Source organism: Rana temporaria, chromosome 3 (genome assembly GCF_905171775.1).
Source record: "Rana temporaria chromosome 3, aRanTem1.1, whole genome shotgun sequence".
Lineage (NCBI taxonomy): Eukaryota > Metazoa > Chordata > Amphibia > Anura > Ranidae > Rana > Rana temporaria.
In genome coordinates, this window is record NC_053491.1 from 32,109,369 (window position 1) to 32,130,082 (window position 20,714).

The 20,714-nt window shown below is 43.7% G+C and overlaps 1 protein-coding gene across 1 annotated transcript in view; it reads left to right on the top strand.

Annotated features, from left to right (window-relative positions):
* AGBL1 (AGBL carboxypeptidase 1) overlaps nucleotides 1-20,714 on the top strand; it is an 863,343-nt gene that overhangs the window by 236,759 nt on the left and 605,870 nt on the right. Inside the window, exon 12 of the mRNA XM_040341533.1 lies at nucleotides 16,822-16,905. Within this exon, the coding sequence (XP_040197467.1) occupies nucleotides 16,822-16,905 (84 nt within the window). The remainder of the gene's footprint in view (nucleotides 1-16,821; nucleotides 16,906-20,714) is intronic.

Sequence of the window (20,714 nt, forward strand, 5' to 3'; positions counted from 1 at the left end):
ATGCTGTATAGAGATGCAGAGATCCAAATACAATACAACATACTGGGCCAGATTCACAAAGAGTTACGACGGCGTATCAGTAGATACGCCGACGTAACTCCGAATCTAAGCCCGTCGTATGTTTAAATGTATTCTCAAACTGAGATACACTTAAACATGCCTAAGATATGATGGCCTGCGCCGTCGTATCTTAGGGTGCAATATTTACGCTTGCCGATAGGTGGCGCTTCCATTGAGGTCGGCGTAGAATATGCAAATGAGTCGTTACGCCGATTCACAAATGTACGCTTGCCCATCGCAGTAAATTTACGCCGTTTCCGTAAGAGATACGCGGCGTAAAGATAAACATGCCCCCTAGGTGGCGTATCCAATGTTAAGTATGGCCGTTGTTTCCGCGCCGCAATTTGAAAATGTTATGCCGTTTGCGTAACTCGTCCATGAATGGGGCTGGACGCCATTTACGTTCACTTCGAAACCAATGACGTCCTTGCGACGTCATTTAGCGCAATGCACGTCGGGAAATTTTAGGGACGGCGCATGCGCAGTACGTTCGGCGTGGGAACGCGCCTAATTTAAATGATCCACGTCCCCCTACCCGGATCATTTGAATTAGGTGGGCTTGCGCCGGGGGATTTACGCTACGCCGCCGCAACTTTACAGGCAAGTGCTTTGTGAATCAAGCACTTGCCCGTAAAACTTGCGGCGGCATAACGTAAATGTCATACTTTACGCCGCCGCAGTTTTGCACTATTTTACGTGAATCTGGCCCAAAGTGCCATCTCAGGTCCCTTTCTGACTTTTAGCCCTGGAGAACCTGAACTCCAACAACAGTGACACCTGCAAACCTTTTTGGTATACCTTTATTAGCATAGGTGTGCGCAGTCTATTACATTAGGGTGTGCACCCCAAAGCTCGAACACACACTACCAATCACTCATGATGTTCATTCAGAAAGGGAAGGGGCCGGTAAATTACATATTTAACACTGTCAACACTGAGGACAAGGGGGCACTCTTTACGTCTAGAGGAAAAGAGATTTCACCTCCAAATACGGAAAGGTTTTTTCACAGTAAGAGCTGTGAAAATGTGGAACAGACTCCCTCCAGAGGTGGTTCTGGCCAGCTCAGTAGATTGCTTTAAGAAAGGCCTGGATTCTTTCCTAAATGTACATAAAATAACTGAGTACTAAGATTTGTAGGTAAAGTTGATCCGGGGGAAATCCGATTGCCTCTCGGGGGATCAGGAAGGAATTTTTTCCCCTGCTGTAGCAAATTGGATCATGCTCTGCTGGGGTTTTTTGCCTTCCTCTGGATCAACTGTGGGTATGGAGTTGGGTGTATGGGATTGTATTGTGTTTTTTTATTTTGTTTGTTTCTTTTTTTGTGGTTGAACTGGATGGACTTGTGTCTTTTTTCAACCTGACTAACTATGTAACTCCTAAAACATCCCAGGAGCAACAGCCAATAGGAGAGGAGGGAAGCTGGCAGCGCTGCAGGAAGGGGGGGGGGGGGGGGGCCAGGGCAGTAGGGGGAATATGTGCTGAACACAGGGATTAGGGTGTGCCTGGGCACACCTGGCACACCCTGTGCGCACTCCTATGTTTGTTAGTAAAGAGTATCAAGATCAAAATGAGAAAGTCTTCAGATCAATGTAACTGTATTTTTTTAGTCGGTAGTATTTTAGAGGAACATCCAAAGCTAATAATATGCAGATTAATGCCCTCAGATCAGTTTGTTCTCATGCGGTATAATATTTTAGGATCTGCCATTGAAGTGAAAAGTAATGCAGTTCACCCAGCTTACAGATGAAGTAATTCTTGTGGAGTTTCATTTGTAAATGTTACAGCTTCTCTTTAGAATTTGTCTTTCTCTATCACATCAACCTCCCCAGAACATCTGTACCTACAGTGCGATTTCCAAGCCCGTATATCCGCAGAGAGAGGGGTTCACTGCTCTCTGCTTTACACTTTAATTCATCATATTTGCTTTAGCAGAGGCTGTAATGAAAAGTGCATTATATTGTCACAAAGCAGGCTGCCTAAGCTGTTAAACCTGCTTGAAAAGAACATAAATCCAAGATGGTTATCGTAGAAAGCACCAATCCATTTCTTACGTAAATGTCTATAAAATTTATATTAACTGCATTTTCCTTAAATCTGTCTTAATATCTTATCAACACTGTTCTGGCAACTGAAAGAAAAAAACAAACAAAAACAAATAGGAAGACATTTCAAGCAATGTATATACATATGAATGTTTCCATTTTATTTTAATTAAAATCCTGTATGCCATCCTATAAGATAAAACATATTTGATGTTCTCGCATGCTTATACTAAGCCATGAATTCTCATCTTCCCTGCATTGTGAATTGCTGCAGTCATAATTGTGGCATAAAGCATAATAATATCCTTTTTTTTAACAGATCGTATTATTCACTTGCTCCTGATTTACTGCATGACTATGCTCCATAGCAGTGGTCTATCATTTTACAGGAGCAGACAGTTATCATTGTGTTATCATGTATTTATAATCTATAGGACAGTTGGCCCTAATGTGTACATGAAAATATTCTAGAAAATTACACTATATTACATAGTTAGTCAGGTTGAAAAAAGACTAGGCTGTTACTGATCAAAATGTTTCTGTTCGATTAATCGTTTTTTTTTTTTTTAATCGATTAATCGACTAATTTCGATTAATTATAACGCACATACAGATCCAACTACTTTTAGCCGATCTCCTTGCAGGCCGATTCCCAGTGCAGCTTCCAACCACTGGAAAAATGGATAGCAGGATACAAAACACACACAAAGGCAGCGCTCAATGGGAATAGCATTAAAACTTTTATAGTCTTCAAGTAGGTAACAAAATAAATATTGCACTGGAGATAAAATCGATGTAGCTAAATAAACTGTAAAAATGGTGCGAGTAATACCAAATGGTACCAAATGCTGTCATAAAAACATGTAGCTAAGTATGATACTGGTATAAAAATGTGTACAACGATACCACTGCTGAATCCAGTTGAGGAGAGGTTAACATCAGTCCGTCGGCATGTAGATGTCCCATGAAGGGAACTATCACAACTCCCAGTGGATGGCTGTAGAATCCCAGGTTGATAGAGGGAAGTGATAGAGGGAAGTGTAACAGCCCTTGCGTGTGGCAGATAGTAAGGTCCCGCCGGCATGCAGATATGAAGGCACAGCAAAGGAGCCCTTCAGATGGACACGGCAAGCCCCGCCGGTGTCCGTGACGTTACTGGATCTCCGACGGAACTCCCTGAAGGCCCAGAAGCCGGCGGAGAGGTGAGTAGCAATCAAAAGAATTTTAATCGATCAAAAAGATTTTGATCGATCAAAAAAATTAAAGATTAATCGATTAATTAAAAGTTAATTTGCATAGCCCTAAAAAAGACACATGTCATGGTTCACATGGTTCAACCATAAAAAAAAAAAAAAAAAAATCATACAATCCCATATAAAACAATTCTATACCCACAGTTGATCCAGAGGAAGGTGAAAAACCCCAGCAGAGCATGATCCAATTTGCTACAGCAGGGGAAAAATTTCCTTCCTGATCCCCCGAGAGGCAATCGGATTTTCCTTGGATCAACTTTACCTATAAATGTTTGTACCCAGTTATATTATGTACTGTACATTTAGAGCCAATTCACACAGGGGCGACTCGTCAGGGGCCACAGCCGCCTGACAAGTCGCGTCCCGCTCTGTTCAATAGAACTGTTCTAATAGGTTCTTGTACGGCCTCGTCGAGAATCTCGTCGTAAAAGAAACATAGTTTTCCTCGACGAGTTTCTTGTCAGGCCCCGTACACACGTCCGAGGAACTCGACGTGCCAAACACATCGAGTTCCTCGTCGCGTTCAGTGTGGAAGCCGCCAAGATCTCGGCGGGCCGACTTTCCTCATTGAACAACGAGGAAATAGAGAACATGTTCTCTTTTCGGCCCGACGAGTTCCTCGACGGGTTCCTCGCTGAAAAGTGTACACACGACTGAGTTTCTCGGCAGAATCCAGCTCCGATCGAGTTTCTGGCTGAATTCTGCCGAGAAACTCGGTCGTGTGTACGGGGCCTCAGGCTTGTCGAGAATCTTGTCAAGCTTTCTTTGCGTACACACTGTCAAGACAAAATCTCGTCGTTCTTAAATGCGGTGACGTACAACACGTACAATGACACTATAAAGGGGAAGTTTGATTCCACTGGCGCCACCCTTGGGGCTGCTTTTGCTAATCTCGTGATACCGCGTGTTAGTAAAAGTTTGGTGAAGAGACGATTCGTGCTTTTCAGTCTGTCCATGTTTGGAGATGAAATCTCTTTTCTTCTAGACCATGGATATGCAATTAGCGGACCTCCAGCTGTTGCAAAACTACAAGTCCCATCATGCCTCTGACTCTGGGTGTCATGCTTTTGGCTGTCAGAGTCTTGCTATGCCTCATGGGAATCGTAGTTCTGCAACAGCTGGAGGTCCGCTATTGCATATCCCCGTTCTAGACCTAAAGAGTGCCTCCTTGTCCTCTGTGTTGACTGTAAAGTTACATAGATAAATAGTTAGTCAGGTTGAAAAAGACACAAGTCCATTTGGTTCAACCATAAAAATAAATGAAATAAAAAATATTGTACAATCGCATATACCCAATTCTATACCCACAGTTGATCCAGAGGAAGGCATAAATCCCAGCAAATATACACCAAAAAACCGCGCTATCACAACACCGTAAATTCAGGCAGCGGCTAGCGTGTGATGACAAGAAAATAAAACAATATAAAAAGCCGCGCCAGATATCGAAAACAAATGAATATAGTAGTTAAACAGTCCACAAATGGTATAAGTAGTAGTGGATTTTAGATTGGTTCTCCAGCAGAGACAAAATCACTGTATTGATCAGAGGCTGATTTGTATGTAGAGATGTTAGCTTTTCAATGCACCAGGTGACATGCATACAGTGTGTGAGATCCCACCACCGGAATTGTATATCAGCTTACCAGATAGCAAGCCTTTAGTGCAGTTGGCTATAGCCCAGCCACGGCCTTTGAATCCCCTGGGCTAAGATGTTTCAAATTTCCCAATCAAATGGCAGCCTTGATGTTGAAGGTGGTGCGTGTTTGCGATTTGGGACGCAACGCAACTCATCAATAACCACAGTAAAACGACAAGCGTAACCCAATCCGGCTCACATGCAGGCAGGAAGATAGAAAGGGACGCAATAGCGTGATATCGTAGGTATAACAGATTTATTAAAAAAGTAATGTACTTACACTTAAGCAGTATAAACACAGCATGTAAATAGGTAAAAAAGCCGGCCGGCTTACGGAGCCCTCCTCCTAGGCGTGGTGACGTCACTGACGCTGCCTCCAGACGCGTTTCGTCCTATTGGACATTCTCAATGGGGGCCCCATTGAGAATGTCCAATAGGACGAAACGCGTCTGGAGGCAGCGTCAGTGACGTCACCACGCCTAGGAGGAGGGCTCCGTAAGCCGGCCGGCTTTTTTACCTATTTACATGCTGTGTTTATACTGCTTAAGTGTAAGTACATTACTTTTTTAATAAATCTGTTATACCTACGATATCACGCTATTGCGTCCCTTTCTATCTTCCTGCCTGCATGTGAGCCGGATTGGGTTACGCTTGTCGTTTTACTGTGGTTATTGATGAGTTGCGTTGCGTCCCAAATCGCAAACACGCACCACCTTCAACATCAAGGCTGCCATTTGATTGGGAAATTTGAAACATCTTAGCCCAGGGGATTCAAAGGCAGTGGCTGGGCTATAGCCAACTGCACTAAAGGCTTGCTATCTGGTAAGCTGATATACAATTCCGGTGGTGGGATCTCACACACTGTATGCATGTCACCTGGTGCATTGAAAAGCTAACATCTCTACATAAACCCCAGCAAAGGCTGGGGAAAAAATTCCTTCCTGATCCCCCGAGAGGCAATCAGGTTTTCCCTGGATCAACTTTATCTTTAAATGTTGGTACCCAGTTATATTCTGTACATTTAGGAAAACATCCAGGCCTTTCTTAAAGCAATCTACTGAGCTGTAAAGAACCACCTCTGCTATAGTCTATTCCACATTTTCACAGCTCTTACTGTGAAGAAACCTTTCTGTATTTGGAGATGAAATCTCTTTTTCTCTAGACTTAAAGAGTGCCCCCTTGTCCTCAGTGTTGACTGTAAAGTGAATAACTCAACACCAAGTTTACTATATGGACCCCTTATATATTTGTACATGTTGATCATATCTCCCCTTAATCTCCTCTTCTCAAGAGAGAATAAATTCAGTTCCTCTCATCTTTCCTCATAGCTGAGCTCCTCCATGCCTCTTATCAGTTTGGTTGCCCTTCTCTGCACTTTCTCCAGTTCCCCAATGTCCTTTTTGAAAACTGGGGCCCAAAACTGAACTGCATATTCCAGATGAGGTCTTACTAATGATTTGTACAGGGGCAAAATTATATCTCTGTCTCTGGAGTCCATACCTCTCTTAATACAAGAAAGGACTTTGCTCGCTTTGAAAACTGCAGCTTGGCATTGCATGTTATTTTTGAGCTTATGATCCACTAAAACCCCCAGATCCTTCTCCACTATGGATCCCCCCAGTTGTACTCCCCCTAGTATGTATGATGCATGCATATTCTTAGCCCCTAAGTGCATAACTTTACATTTATCAACATTAAACCTCATCTGCCACATAGTCGCCCAATTAGACAGAGCATTGAGGTTGGCTTGTAAATTGGAGACATCCTGTAAGGACGTTATTCCACTGCATAGCTTGGTGTCATCTGCAAAGACAGAAATGGTATTTTTAATCCCAGACCCAATATCATTTATAAAGATATTAAAATGTAAGGGTCCCAGCACTGAACCTTGGGTACACCACTGATAACCTTAGACCATTCAGAGTAAGAATCATTAACCACTACTCTTTGAATATGGCCTTTTAGCCAATTTTCTATCCATTTACAAACTGATATTACCAAAAGTAATGGTATACCAGTCTTAGGCCTCGTACACACGACCGAGTTTCTCAGCAGAATTCAGCCAGAAACTCGATCGGAGCCGTATTCTGCCGAGAAACCCGGTCGTGTGTACTTTTTTGGCCAAGGAAACCGACGAGGATCTCGTCGGGCCAAATAGAGAACATGTTCTCTATTTCCTTGTTAGTCAATGAGGAAACTTGGCTTGCCGAGATCCTCGGCGGCTTCACAAGGAACTTGACGAGCAAGACCATGTGTTTTGCTCGTCGAGTTTCTCGGACGTGTGTACGGGGCCTCAGTCTGTAGGGTTCAATATTGAGTTGGCCCACCCTTTACAGCTAAAACATCTTCAACTCTCCTGGAGATTGAGGGAGTATAGTGGTGATTGGAGAGAGACAGATAGGTGGGAAACAAAACTATAGGTAAAGGTGGTTATTGTAATAAAATCCAGTGGTTAGGGGTGGCTTGGACCCTGAGTTCAGTTCAGTTCAGGCTTGAATGGGTTAGAAGCAAGTTTGATGGGTTAAGGATATAGCGCTCTAGAGGTAAAGACAGCTGTGGAAGAGGAAGAAGCTCTGTAGATATATAATGTGAATACATTTGAGTGTAGTATATTAACCACTTAAGGACCGGACCAATATACTGCTAAATGACCCAAGGGGTTTTTACAATTCGGCACTGCGTCGCTTTAACAGACAATTGCGCGGTCGTGCGACATGGCTCCCAAACAAAATTTGCGTCCTTTTCTTCCCGCAAATAGAGCTTTCTTTTGGTGGTATCTGATCGCCTCTGCGATTTTTATTTTTTGAGCTATATACAAAAATAGAGCGTCATTTTTGAAAAAAAAAAACAATATTTTTTACTTTTTGTTATAAGAAAAATCAAATAAACTAAATTTTAGTCAAACATTTGGCCAAAATTCAGCCACATGTCTTTAGTAAAAAAAAAAAAATCGCAATAAAAAAAAAAAAAGCTACCTAGCAGGAACAGCGACACTAATACAGCGATCAGAAAAATGATCGCTTAGTGACACTGGCAATAGGGAGTGAAAGGGTTAACTAGGGCGGTGATCAAGGGGTTAAAACTTTATTAGGGGGGGTACGGGGGCTACCCTGAACCTAACACTAACTGCCTGTAACACTGCCTGTCACACTGACACTAAATGCAGTGATCAGTACATATATAATCACTGCATTCAGTGACACTGTGACAGGGGGGTGGGGGGGGGGTTAATGTGCCTATGTGTAGTGTTTGTCAGTGTAGTGTTGGTGCAACTTACTGTGTGATGTGATCTCTCCTCAGCAGCGGTTGAAAATACCGCCGAGAGGAGAGATCACATCACTTCCTCCTCCTGTGTTTACACAGGAGGAGGAAGTGACACGCAGGGGGAGCACGCGGATTGGCTGAGAGCCAATGGGGGGGGGGGTGGACAAAAACAAACAGCCGTCCCCTCATCCCGGATCGCTCGGACAGCCACGGGGACCGCCGCAGGTACCGGGGGGGTCCCGATCGGACCCCGGACCCACGTCTAGGCAGGGACATACAGGTACGCCAATGTGCCTGTACGTGCCATTCTGCCGACGTATATGTACATGCGGCGGTCCGGAAGTGGTTAAAATGATTAATGATAAATTTATCAAGATAAAAAAATGTAAATTAGAATTAAGTCACAAAGGGGGTCCTGATTCAGATAGCCGACTGCTGTCTCGCTAGCTGCCCCCCCAGAGCCCCCCTTTTACTTACTTGAACCCAGCCTTTCCAGCGACAGGGATGAGCACACAAGCTCCAGCCGGTGTCTCGGGTCCTGATTGGATAGATTGATAGCAGTGCAACCATTGTCACTGCTGTAAATCAAATCCAATGGCGCGGGAGTCGGGGGCGGGGCCAAGTCTGCTGTAGTTGTCAATGGATGCAGAAGCAGGACAAGGGAGCACACCCGCACGAGAGCCCCTAGGGAGATCGGCTCTCCAACAGGAGGAGCTAGGAGCGCGCCGCTGAGGGACCCCAGAAGAGGAGGATCGGGGCCACTCTGTGCATAACCAACTTCGTAAAGGAGGTAAGTATGACATGTTTGTTTGTTTTTTAAAAACTAACCTTTACATATCCTTTAATGCAGGCTGTTTCTCCAAGTCTACTATTAAAAGTAACAAATAAAATCAATAAATAATTGAAAATAAAGCATTCTAAGATCTTATTAATTTAGCACAAAATTCCCAAGTCTGCGTAGAGTTAAACTTAATCTATGTGCTTCTCTTATTTTCCATGTCCTTATATGAACCTAGAAACCAGTCAATGTGACAAACTGAATTGCTTTGGGTATGGTTTTGAATGTCTAAAAAAATAAAATATAAATATATAAAATAGAAACATGATAACAATTGGATTATGATCATACATACATTGTACTATTCTAAATATCTTGAAAGCCTCAGAAATGGAAAAGTGTATTTACTAAGGCCCCTTTCACATTGGGGCGGGAGGCGTGGTGGCGGTATAGCGCGGCTAAAAATAGCGCCGCTATACCGTCGGATTTGCCGCGGGATTCGGCCGCTAGCGGGATGGTATTAACCGCCCGCTAGCGGCCGATAAAGGGTTAATACCGCCCGCAATGCGCCTCTGCCTCTGCGGGCGGTATTGCCGTGGTTTCCCATTATTTTAAATGGGAAGGAGCAGTATACACGCCTCTAATTGGCCGCTGGGGAAAAGTGGCTCTGCCAGCACCCCTCCAGCTGTCGCCCAGGGATGGGATCGCATCCCTGGAGCGCAGACTGACCCACAGGACAGTTCAGGAATGACAGCAGCCCAAATTTAACACAATTAGGAATGAGAGCAACTTATCTCTCTCATTCCCCAATAACTTTAGCGTAGTGCCCATACTGAAAGTAAGGGGGCGCTACACATATAATATGAGGTCAAACTTTAAATTTGAATGCAATCAGACAGGCTCTTGCACTACGTAGTTGACGGTAAATCTAAAGGAAATTGAATAAGAAAATTGTATAATTGTCTAAACTTCAGCTTTTTTAATTAGGCTTTGGTAATAAAACCTGGAAGCTGATTGGATTCTATGCACAGCTGCACCAGATTTTGCACTCTCTCATTTTAGTAAATAACACCAATGATTTAATTACTTCCTTGCATAAGATACACAAATAAGCCGGATTTACAAAAATGGAACTAGTTGTGCGATTCAGAATGGGTAGTGTCAATGTTCTCTTGCTGACAAGAATATGCACACTTGGTCTTGCGTTCCTACCTATTCATTTGTGTGGGTAAACATAACCATCTTAGCATGAATAGTGTGTAGGATGTAGATTAAATCCAACTAGGGGTGTTTAGGTGGACTTTGTCACAAAGCAGAAATCTCATGGAAAGTCCTACTCCCTTTCTCACATGCCACATACTATTTTCAGGGCTGTGACCCAGTGAATAATTATGAATCATGTGAGTCAGGAAATGGTTGTTTCCATATAGCCTAACCATACACATGGTTACCTTCTGTTTAGGTTCTCCTTAACCACTTCCCTATAGCAAATTGATGGCCGGGAAGTGGTTCTGTTATCCTGACTGGGCGTCATATGATGTCCAGCGGGCGTCATATGATGAGCGCGCAGTGTGGCAATCGCAAGTGCGGCGTGTCAGTCTGACATGCCGCATCTCCGATCGTGGTAAGAAGCCTCTGACAAAGGCTTCTTACCATGTAATCAGCTGTGACTAATCACAGCTGATCATTGCGTGAACCAGGAAGTGCCGGTAAACGGCATTCCTCTGTTTGCCCTGACAGGGAGAGCCGATCGGCATCTCTCCCTGTCAGAGGGAGGGTCTGTGCTGATAATCGGCACATTGATTATCAGAACAGCCCCATCAGATGTGCCCATCAGCTGCTAAAAAGTGCCCATAAGCTACCAGTCAGTTCCCCCATAAAAAAAGTCTGACAGTGCCCATCACAGTGCCAATCAGTGCCCATATCAGTGCTAATTAGTGCCCACCACAGTGCCAGTCAGTACCCATCACAGTGCCAATCAGTGCCCAGCAGTAAAACCTGTCAGTAACTCATCATCGGTGCTGCCCATTAGTGCCACCTGCCTATATCAATGCCCATCACAGCCGCCTGTGAGTGCCCATCACAGCCACTAGTCAGTGCCCATCAGTGCCACCTACCAGTGCCCATCAGTGCTGCCTATCAGTGCCCATCAATTTTACATATCAGTGCATCCTCCTCAGTGCCCATCAGTGCCACCTTGTCAGGGCCAACTCAGAGCCAACTCATCAGTGCCCGTCAGTGAAGGAGAAAACAAAATTGTATAACCGAAACGAAGAAAAACGTTTTGTTTTCAAAAATTTTGTTCTTTTTTTAGTTTGTTTAGCAAAAAATAAAAACTGCAGAGGTGATCAAATACCACTAAAAGAAAGCTCTATTTGTGGGAAAAAATTATAAGAAATTAGGTTTGGGTACAGTGTAGCATGACCGCGCAATTGTCATTTCAAAGCTTAAAATTGCCCTGGGTATTGAAGTGGTTAATTAACAAATAATTAAAAAAAAAACATTTATTTTGTATAATTAATGCAGAACAAGAAATAGAATGATCATAAACAATACAGTTTTGAATGGGAAACAGTACAATGCCTGTGGGCTACTTTTGACCTGTCCACACACCCCAGGGCTAACAAAACTTACAGCTAACAAAATAACTGATTGGTGAGCTGGGATGGATATCTCTGGCTGGTGGTCTCTGTGGTTTTCCTAAAGGCCCTGGGAGTATCTGAACATGCATGCGCAAAAAATGTGACAACACCAATGTAGAAGTACTGTATATACTCGAGTATTAGCCAAGTTTTTCAGCCTTTTTTTTGGGGCTGAAAATACCCCCCTCGGCTTATACTCGAGTCAGTACCTGAATTCTTGCCAGGCATCCATTTTTTTAAAAGTCACAGCTTCCTACTGGTGTTCCGTTCCGTGATAGGTATGTTCCGCCTATCAAGGATGTCCTCTCATCCTCGGACAGTTTCCCAGCATACACTGGGCCAGATTCATGAAGAGATATGACGGCGGATCTCTGAGATCCGACGGTCGGATCTATGCGACTGATTCATAAGAATCAGTTCCGCATAGATCTCCCTTAGATCCGACTGGTGTAAGTGACTTACACCGTCGGATCTTAGGCTGCAATCTACCCCCGGCCGCTAGGTGTCGTCGCTGTTTTTTACGCGTCGGATATGCAAATGAGGAGAACCGCCGATTCAAGACCGAACGCCCGCCCGTCGCTTTTTTTTTTACGTCGTTTGCGTTCGGCTTTTTCCGGCGGATAGTTACCCCTGCTATATGAGGGGTAGCTAATGTTAAGTATGGCCGTCGTTCCCGCGCCAAGATTCAAATTTTTACGTTGTTTGTGTAAGTCGATCGGGAATACGGATGGCCGGAATTTACGTAGCCGCCGAAAACAATGACGTCCTAGCGACGTCATTTTGAGCATACGCACTGGGAAATTTCGCCGGCGGCGCATGCGCAGTTAAATCGGCGCAGGAACGCGCCTGATTTAAATTGTACACTCCTCCTAGCCGCGGAATTTGAATTCCGCCGGGGGAGTTACGATCCGGCGGTGCAATTTTCGAGGTAAGTGCTTTGTGAATACTGCACTGGCCTCGATAAATTGCACCGGCGGATCGTAAATCACATAGATTACGCGGATCTAAAGATCCGGTAATCTATGTGAATCTAGCCCACTGTGTTCAGTGTTCTGCCAATCGCGGCCGTCCTCTTGTTCGAGGATGAAAGAATGTCCGTGATTGGCGGAACACTGAACATAGTGTCTGCTGGGAAACTGAGTCCTGAGGATGAGCGGACCTCTGTCATAGGCGGAACACAGTGTCAAATGCCTATCACAGAACGGAACACCAAGAGGAAGCCGAACTTTTAAAAAATGGACGCCTGTCAAGATTGCAGGTACTCGGGCACAGAGAGGTATGGCACAGTGAGACTGCAATGGGCACAGTGAGGTATGGCACAGTGAGACTGCAATGGGCACAGTGAGGCATGCAAATGGGCATTGTTGACCCTCTTTTCCTCTTACAGTAGCTGCTGCTTTCCCCCCTCCCCCGGCTTATACTCGAGTCAATATATTTTCCCATTTTTTTTGTGGTAAAATTAGTGTAACGGTCACCACCGTTTACGATATTCCATCCCATCAACCCACGACAGCTTATCCGACAGTCCGACAATCCAGCAGACACGATCCATATGGATTTCCCCAGAATAAACGAGACATACGCTCTGTTCTTTGGTTTCAAAATGTATGAATAAATCTTTAATGGTACACTCTCAGCTTTTTATGCAGTACAGGCATGTTACAGTTAATCACAGGGACAAAGAAACTCTCCACCCACACATCACACAATGGGGCTTCAATCACATTCTTTTAGATAATGACATTCAGAGGAGTTAATTATCCCCCGGACGTTCACCTAAATAATAGACATTCCTATGTCAGACGTTTTGGCACCGATCTGACATAATTAACATGACCTAATTACTACAGTTGACAAGTACATTCCACACACAAAACAGTATTAGCATACATAATGAAGGGTCTTATGAACCAGGCTGAATTAACACCTAAAAGCTAGACATCTGACCTTTACAGACTTAATTAGCATCTCACAATGGAATGTCTAGGAGCAGACGCAATTAACACCTCAAAAGCATGTGTCCCCCCATTGAATGAAAACACTCCATTTGGAGTCAGACTTTAACAACTTGTAATATTCCAAGATATCCTGCAAAACATGAATTATCAGTAATGTCCCATCTCATGTAATTTCTAATTAATATTTCTCAGTCACCCTATGCCCAAAAGGGGCACAGGATGACCCTAGACCCAAGAGTCATTAGTGACGCTGACACAGGAGTACCCCCCATCCTTCCAAAGTCTCTGGGTGTCACGGCCCATTCTGTTACAATTAGGTCCTCGGCTTATACCCTGGTCGGCTTATACTCGAGTATATACAGTAATCTAGAAAATACAAAAATTATTATTTTCCAATGATGGGAGAACAGCACATTGTTAGAAATAGACATTTATGACCATAGGGCTACACATGGCCCATAGACTCTAGCCAAGGTACACATGAATATCGTGAATATCACAATTAATGTCAGTGACTGATAGTATAATATTACCGTAACATTGCCTGAAATAAGAGGCCTAGTTTTGACCTTTTTAAAACAGAGCTATATAATAGTACTCACTAATCATTTTTTTTTTTAAAACAAATATACTTTTATACCTCCGCCATATCAGACAGTATTCTGTTATTATTATTATCATTATACAGGATTTATATAGTGCTAACAGTTTATGCAGCGCTTTACAGTAAAAAAAATTGAGACATTACAGTTACAATACAATAAAATACAAGAGGGTTTAGAGGGCCCTGCTTATCAGATCGTATAATCTATAAATAGATATAGGGATACTTGTGGGGATTTTTAAGGTGCATATACTAATAAATTGATCCAAAAAGGTATATTAAAAATTGAACAATGATTAAGAAAAATTGTCTAAAAAAAAATCCACAGCAAGTATAAAGGGTACAATCCTTATGGGTACAGCAAATTTGATGGAGTTCCCAACATGTTTCACCCTCAATCTGGGCTTCCTCAGGGGATGCTGCCCACTTGGAGCACAAGCCTTCCAGTAAAGAGAAATATATAGATAATAGTATAGAAAAATATATAAAATACAAAACATTTTTTAAACACCAAAAGCAAAAAATACAGCAACAGCAAAAATACACATAAACCAATGAGTTTATCATCTATAAACTGGAATGGAAAAATCGAATGGAAGAATCTGATATACATAGGTTTGCGCACAAGGTGTGCCAGATGTGCTTGGGCACACTCTAATGCTGTGCCGATTCCCTCTGCTTCATGGTACCCCCTGTCTTCTCCCTGCAGTGCTGCCAGATTCCCTCCTGTCCTCTCTCACCCGATACTGCAGGCATATTTCAGGATGGAGAGCGGTGGAAGGGACCGGCAAATATTTCACTTACCGGTCCCTTTCTTTTTTTTGAATAAACATAGTGAGGGATATGCATCAATCACTACTGTGTTCATTCTTAACTGAAGCATAGTACATATTTTCATAGTTACGTAGTTGGTAAGGTTAAATAAAGACAATAGTCCATCCAGTTCAACCTGTGTTGGTGTGTGTTGGTGTGTGTTGGTGTGTGCGTGTAGATAATCAAACTGTATTTACTATGCTTCAGTTTGTGAATGAACAGGACACAGGAACAGGACAAGCCTCTCAGCACAGGACGCTTCCCATTTGTTCCCTTTTCAGTGAAGCTGAGGCTGCAGAGAAAGGGACTGAGGATCTCTGTCCTCAGTCCCTGCCTCTGTCTCAAAAGTGAAACATCAGGGGTCTGTTATGACCCTGGATATTTCACCACAACCTCCCAACGGGGCTGCTAAAAAAATTGTTAAAAAAAAATCTAAAAAATTATATTGTAAAAACTATATTAACCACTTAAAGACCTCAGGTGTTTTTCAGATTTGGTGTTTGCAAGACTAAAACATTTTTTTCTGCTAGAAAATTACTTAAAATCCCCAAACATTTTATATATTTTTTTTCTAACACCCTAGAGAATAAAATGGCGGTCATTGCAATACTTTTTGTCACACCGTATTTGCGCAGCAGTCTTACAAGCGCACTTTTTTTGGAAAAAATTAACTTTTTTGAATTAAAAAATAAGACAACAATAAATTTGGCCCAATTTGTTTATATATTGTGAAAGATAATGTTACGCCGAGTAAAATGATACCCAACATGTCACGCTTTAAAATTGCGCCCGCTCGTGGCATGGCGTCAAACTTTTACCCTTAAAAATCTAGATAGGCGACGTTTAAAAAATTTTATAAGTTGCATTTTTTGAGCTACAGAGTAGCTCTAGGGCTATAATTATTGCTCTCGCTCTAACGATCGCGGCGATACCTCACTTGTGTGATTTGAACACCGTTTTCATATGCGGGCGCTACTCACGTATGCGTTCGCTTCTGCGCGCGAGCTCGTCAGGACGGGGCGCTTTAAAAAAATTTTTTTTTGTTTTGTTATTTAATTTTATTGATTTTATTATTTTTTACACTAAAATATAAAAAAAAAAAAAAATGATCACTTTTATTCCTATTACAAGGAATGTAAACATCCCTTGTAATAGAAAAAAGCATGACAGGTCCTCTTAAATATGAGATCTGGGATCAAAAAGACCTCAGATCTCATACTTAGGCTTAAATGCAAAAAAAAAAAAAAAAAAAAAAGGAAAATTTGTCATTTAAAAAAATGACAGAAAAAAAATTGTCTCTTTAAGAGGCTGGGCGGGACTGACGTTTTGACGTCACTTCCGCCCAGCAGAGCTATGAGGACGGGTGGGGGCCATCTTGCCCTCACTCAAGTCCTCACTCTCCTGGCGGCAGCATCGGATCTCCTCCGCCGCTACCGACGGCTCCGGTAAGCGGCGGAGGGCGCGGAAAAGCGGCGGGAGGGGGGGGGCCCCTCTCCCGCCACCGATAACGGCGATCTTGCGGCGAATCCGCCGCGGAGACCGCCGTTATCGTTTACACGGCCGCCAGCTGAAAACATGGATATCTCAGTTGTGGCAGCAGCTGCTGCCGTTACTGAGATATCCATGTTTAAAAAGAGGACGTACATATACAGTGGGGGGTCCGTAAGTGGTTAAAAATAAGATATATTTTAAAAAAAGTCTGACACAGAATTAAGGCAAATGTAAACTGTGTTGGAATGTGTCCATCGATTCTTTGTTTTGCATTTTTAGGAATAAAATCTTTGAAGATATCCAGCGACATTTGAACACTGATGGACTCCTTAACCGAGTTGTGTTTGACTTGGACAACCCAAGGTATATTTATTGCTTCCTTACTTTCTAATGTCTTCTATTACATGCTTCTATTGAGGAAATTTAGCTTTATTTTCTTTAACGATACCATCGCCTCTCCTTTTGTCCTAGATGCACTGCCACCTTATTCTGGCTTTCTGTTGTACTATCTGTGTGATTGTGAATGAAGTTGAAATGAATGTAGTGGAATTCATAAAGAGTGTTGAAGACATTCTTTAGAATTCTGTTGCTCCTCCGCACAATAAATTCCAGTGTGGGTGACAGATTTATGTACCTATAAGGAACAGGTAATCTCCCGCAGAGGGGTGGCAATATGCTTAGAGGGTCCATCCCCAGCCCCATTTACTTGCTGGCAGGTAGATTCCCTGGCGTAAAGTAAACAAAGAGTAGGGAATGCCGGTGCCATAATTGTCCATAAGGTAATGACATCAGCCAGCATCCCCAAGCTGGCAGGGGGAATCTCCTGGCTGCCAGACGAATTAGGCAGGAGACAAGTCATCTGCTGCTATGATGCCAGTGGCTGCCAGCTTCATAGAAACCAGGAAGCCCTGTGCGGAAAGCTGTGATTTTAATGACAACTTCCCAGGCGAAAATGATCCACTCTGAGCACTGGCGTCTATCTGTACTCCAACTCACAGATGGTCTTATTTACCCCAAGTTTGCCTATCTACAAACTGGTGGTGATTGCCTATATGCGAACTGGTGGTGATTCAGCCATAGCAACAGATTCTAAAAGTGACAGTAATAGGAATATCAGGTGCAGCTTATAAAATTAGATTATCATCAAAAAGTTAATTTATTTCAGTAATACAATTAAAAAGGGAAACTCGTTTTATATAGAGGCATTACAAAAAGAGTGATATATTTCAAGCATTTCTTTCTTTTAATTCTGATGATTATGGCTTACAGCTAATGAAAACTTGATATTCAGTATCTCAGAAAATGTGAATATTACATAAGACCAATAAAAAAAGGATTTTTAACTACTTCCGGACCGCCGCATGTACATATACGTCGGCAGAATGGCACGGACAGGCACATTGGCGTACCTGTACGCCCCTCCTAGACAGGGGTCGGGGGTCCGAACGGGACACCCCCCGGTACCTGCGGCGGTCCCTGTGGCTGTCCGAGCAAACCTGGGATGAGGGGGCAGCTGTTGTTTTTTTCCGCCCCCTCCTGATCGCTCTCAGCCAATCCGTGCGCTCCCCCTGCGTGTCACTTCCTCCTCCTGTGTAAACACAGGAGGAGGAAGTGATGTGATCTCTCCTCTCGGCGGTATTTTCAACCGCCGCTGAGGAGAGATCACATCACACAGTAAGTCGCACCAACACTACACTGACACACACTACACATAGGCACATTAACCCCCCCCCCCCCGATCACCCCCCCCCCCACCCCCTGTCATATATGTACTGATCACTGTATTTAGTGTCAGTGTGACAGTTAGTGTGACAGGCAGTTAGTGTCAGGTTCAGGGTAGCCCCCGTACCCCCCCCCCCAATAAAGTTTTAACCCCTTGATCACGCCCTAGTTAACCCTTTCACTCCCTATTGCCAGTGTCACTAAGCGATCATTTTTCTGATCGCTGTATTAGTGTCGCTGTTCCCGCTAGGTATCTATTTTTACTAAAGACATGTGGCTGAATAAATGTTGGCCTAAATGTTTCACTAAAATTTAGGTTATTTGATTTTTCTTATAACAAAAAGTAAAAAATATTGATTTTTTTTTCAAAAATGTTGCTCTATTTTTGTATATAGCGCAAAAAATAAAAATCGCAGAGGCGATCAAATACCACCAAAAGAAAGCTCTATTTGTGGGAAGAAAAGGACGCAAATTTTGTTTGGGAGCCACGTCGCACGACCGCGCAATTGTCTGTTAAAGCGATACGCAGTGCCGAATTGTAAAAACCCCTTGGGTCATTTAGCAGCATATTGGTCCGGTTCTTAAGTGGTTAATACAGAAATGTTGGCTTACTGAAAAGTATGTCCATGTATTGTACAATATAGTATGCACTCAATACTTGGTCGGGGCTCCTTTTGCATGAATTACTGCATCAATGCGGCGTGGCATGTAGGCGATCAGTCTGTGGCCCTGCTGAGGTGTTATGGAAGCCTGGGTTTCTTTAAGGTCGCGTACACACAGTCGGTCCTAACCGATGAAAACGGACTGAAGTTCAGTTTCATCGGTCCAAACCGACCGTGTGTACGCCCCATCGGTCTGTTGTTCTTCTGTCCAAAAAAAGAGAACTTTAAAATCGAACCGATGGACGGCTGACCGATAGGTCCAAACCGGTCGTTAGTACGAACGACCATCGGTTCAAAAACCCACGCATGCTCAGTATCAAGTCGACGCATGCTTGGAAGCATTGAACTTCGTTTTTTTCAGCATGTCGTGTGTTTTACGTCACCGTGTTTTGACCCGATCAGTTTTGGAAACAATGGTGTGTACGCACATCAGACCATCAGTCTGCTTCAGCGGTGAACCGATGAAAACGGTCCGTCGGACCATTCTCATCGGATGGACTGACCGTGTGTACGCGGCCTAATAGTGACCTTCAGCTTGCCTGCATTGTTGGGTTTGGTGTCTCTCATCTTCCTCTTGACAATACCCCCACAGATTATCTATGGGGTTTAGGTCAGGTGAGTTTGCTGGCCAATCAAGGATCATTAAACCAGGTGTTGGTATTTCTGGCAGTATGGGCAGGTGCCAAGTCCTGCAGGAAAATTAAATCAGCATCTCCATAAAGCTGTCAGTAGAAGTGCTCTAGAATTTCCTGGTAGGGGGCTACACTGATATTTGACTTGATAAAAAACAGTGAGACAACAACAGCAGGTGACATGGCTCCCCAAATCATCACTGACTGTGGAAATTTCACACTGGACCTCAAGTAACTTGGATTCTGTGCCTCTCCACTCTTCCTCCAGACTCTGGGACCTCGATTTCCAAATTAAATGCAAACTTTTCCACAGTCGTGATGATTTGGGGAGCCGTGTCATCTGCTGGTGTTGGCCCACCGTGTTTTATCAAGTCCAAAGTCAGCGCAGCCCTCTACCAGCAAATTCTAAAGCAGTGGTTCTCAACCTGGGGGTCAGGACCCCCTTGGGGGTCAAATGATAATTTGCCAGGGGTCACTGAATCCTGGGCTGTTCCTGAAGCCTGCACCGCTCTCCCAGTCTTTTTGCGGCCGCCCAGGAAGGCGGTCCTTGGAGCCTGCGGCCACCCACTCAGCCACTTTGCAGCCGCCCATTGAGTTCATGGCATGGCTGGGGGGGGGCAGAGACTAGATGTCAGCTGACTGGTGAGGAATGTGAAGTGGGAGGGGCTGGAGGACCCTATCCTGATTTCGGCATACGTGTCACTGCTACAAGACACCACAAAGTCGGAGATACAATGAGTAACACTACCTGTGAGTATAGTTGCCATTTAAAGTCCCCACTACAATTCTCAGATCAGCAGATGACCTTGATCAAGAGCACCTAAGTTGGCTGATCAGAACTCCCCGCCAGCACTGCCACTGATCCCAACTCCCGCCAGCACTGCCACTGATCCCAACTCTCCGCCAGCACTGCCACTGATCCCAACTCTCCGCCAGCACTGCCACTGATCCCAACTCTCCCCTCCCCCCACCACCAAGGAGTAAAAATAGAGAATACATGGAAGGGAGAGAAAAAGTGGGGTAGGAACAAAGAAAGAGAGAGAAAGAATAAGAGAAATAAAAAGAAAGATGGCGAGAGAGAGTGATGGGGAAAAGAAAACAAAAATGTAGGATGGGAGAGAGGTAAAAGGGAAAGACAGGAGAACAAAAAATGGTA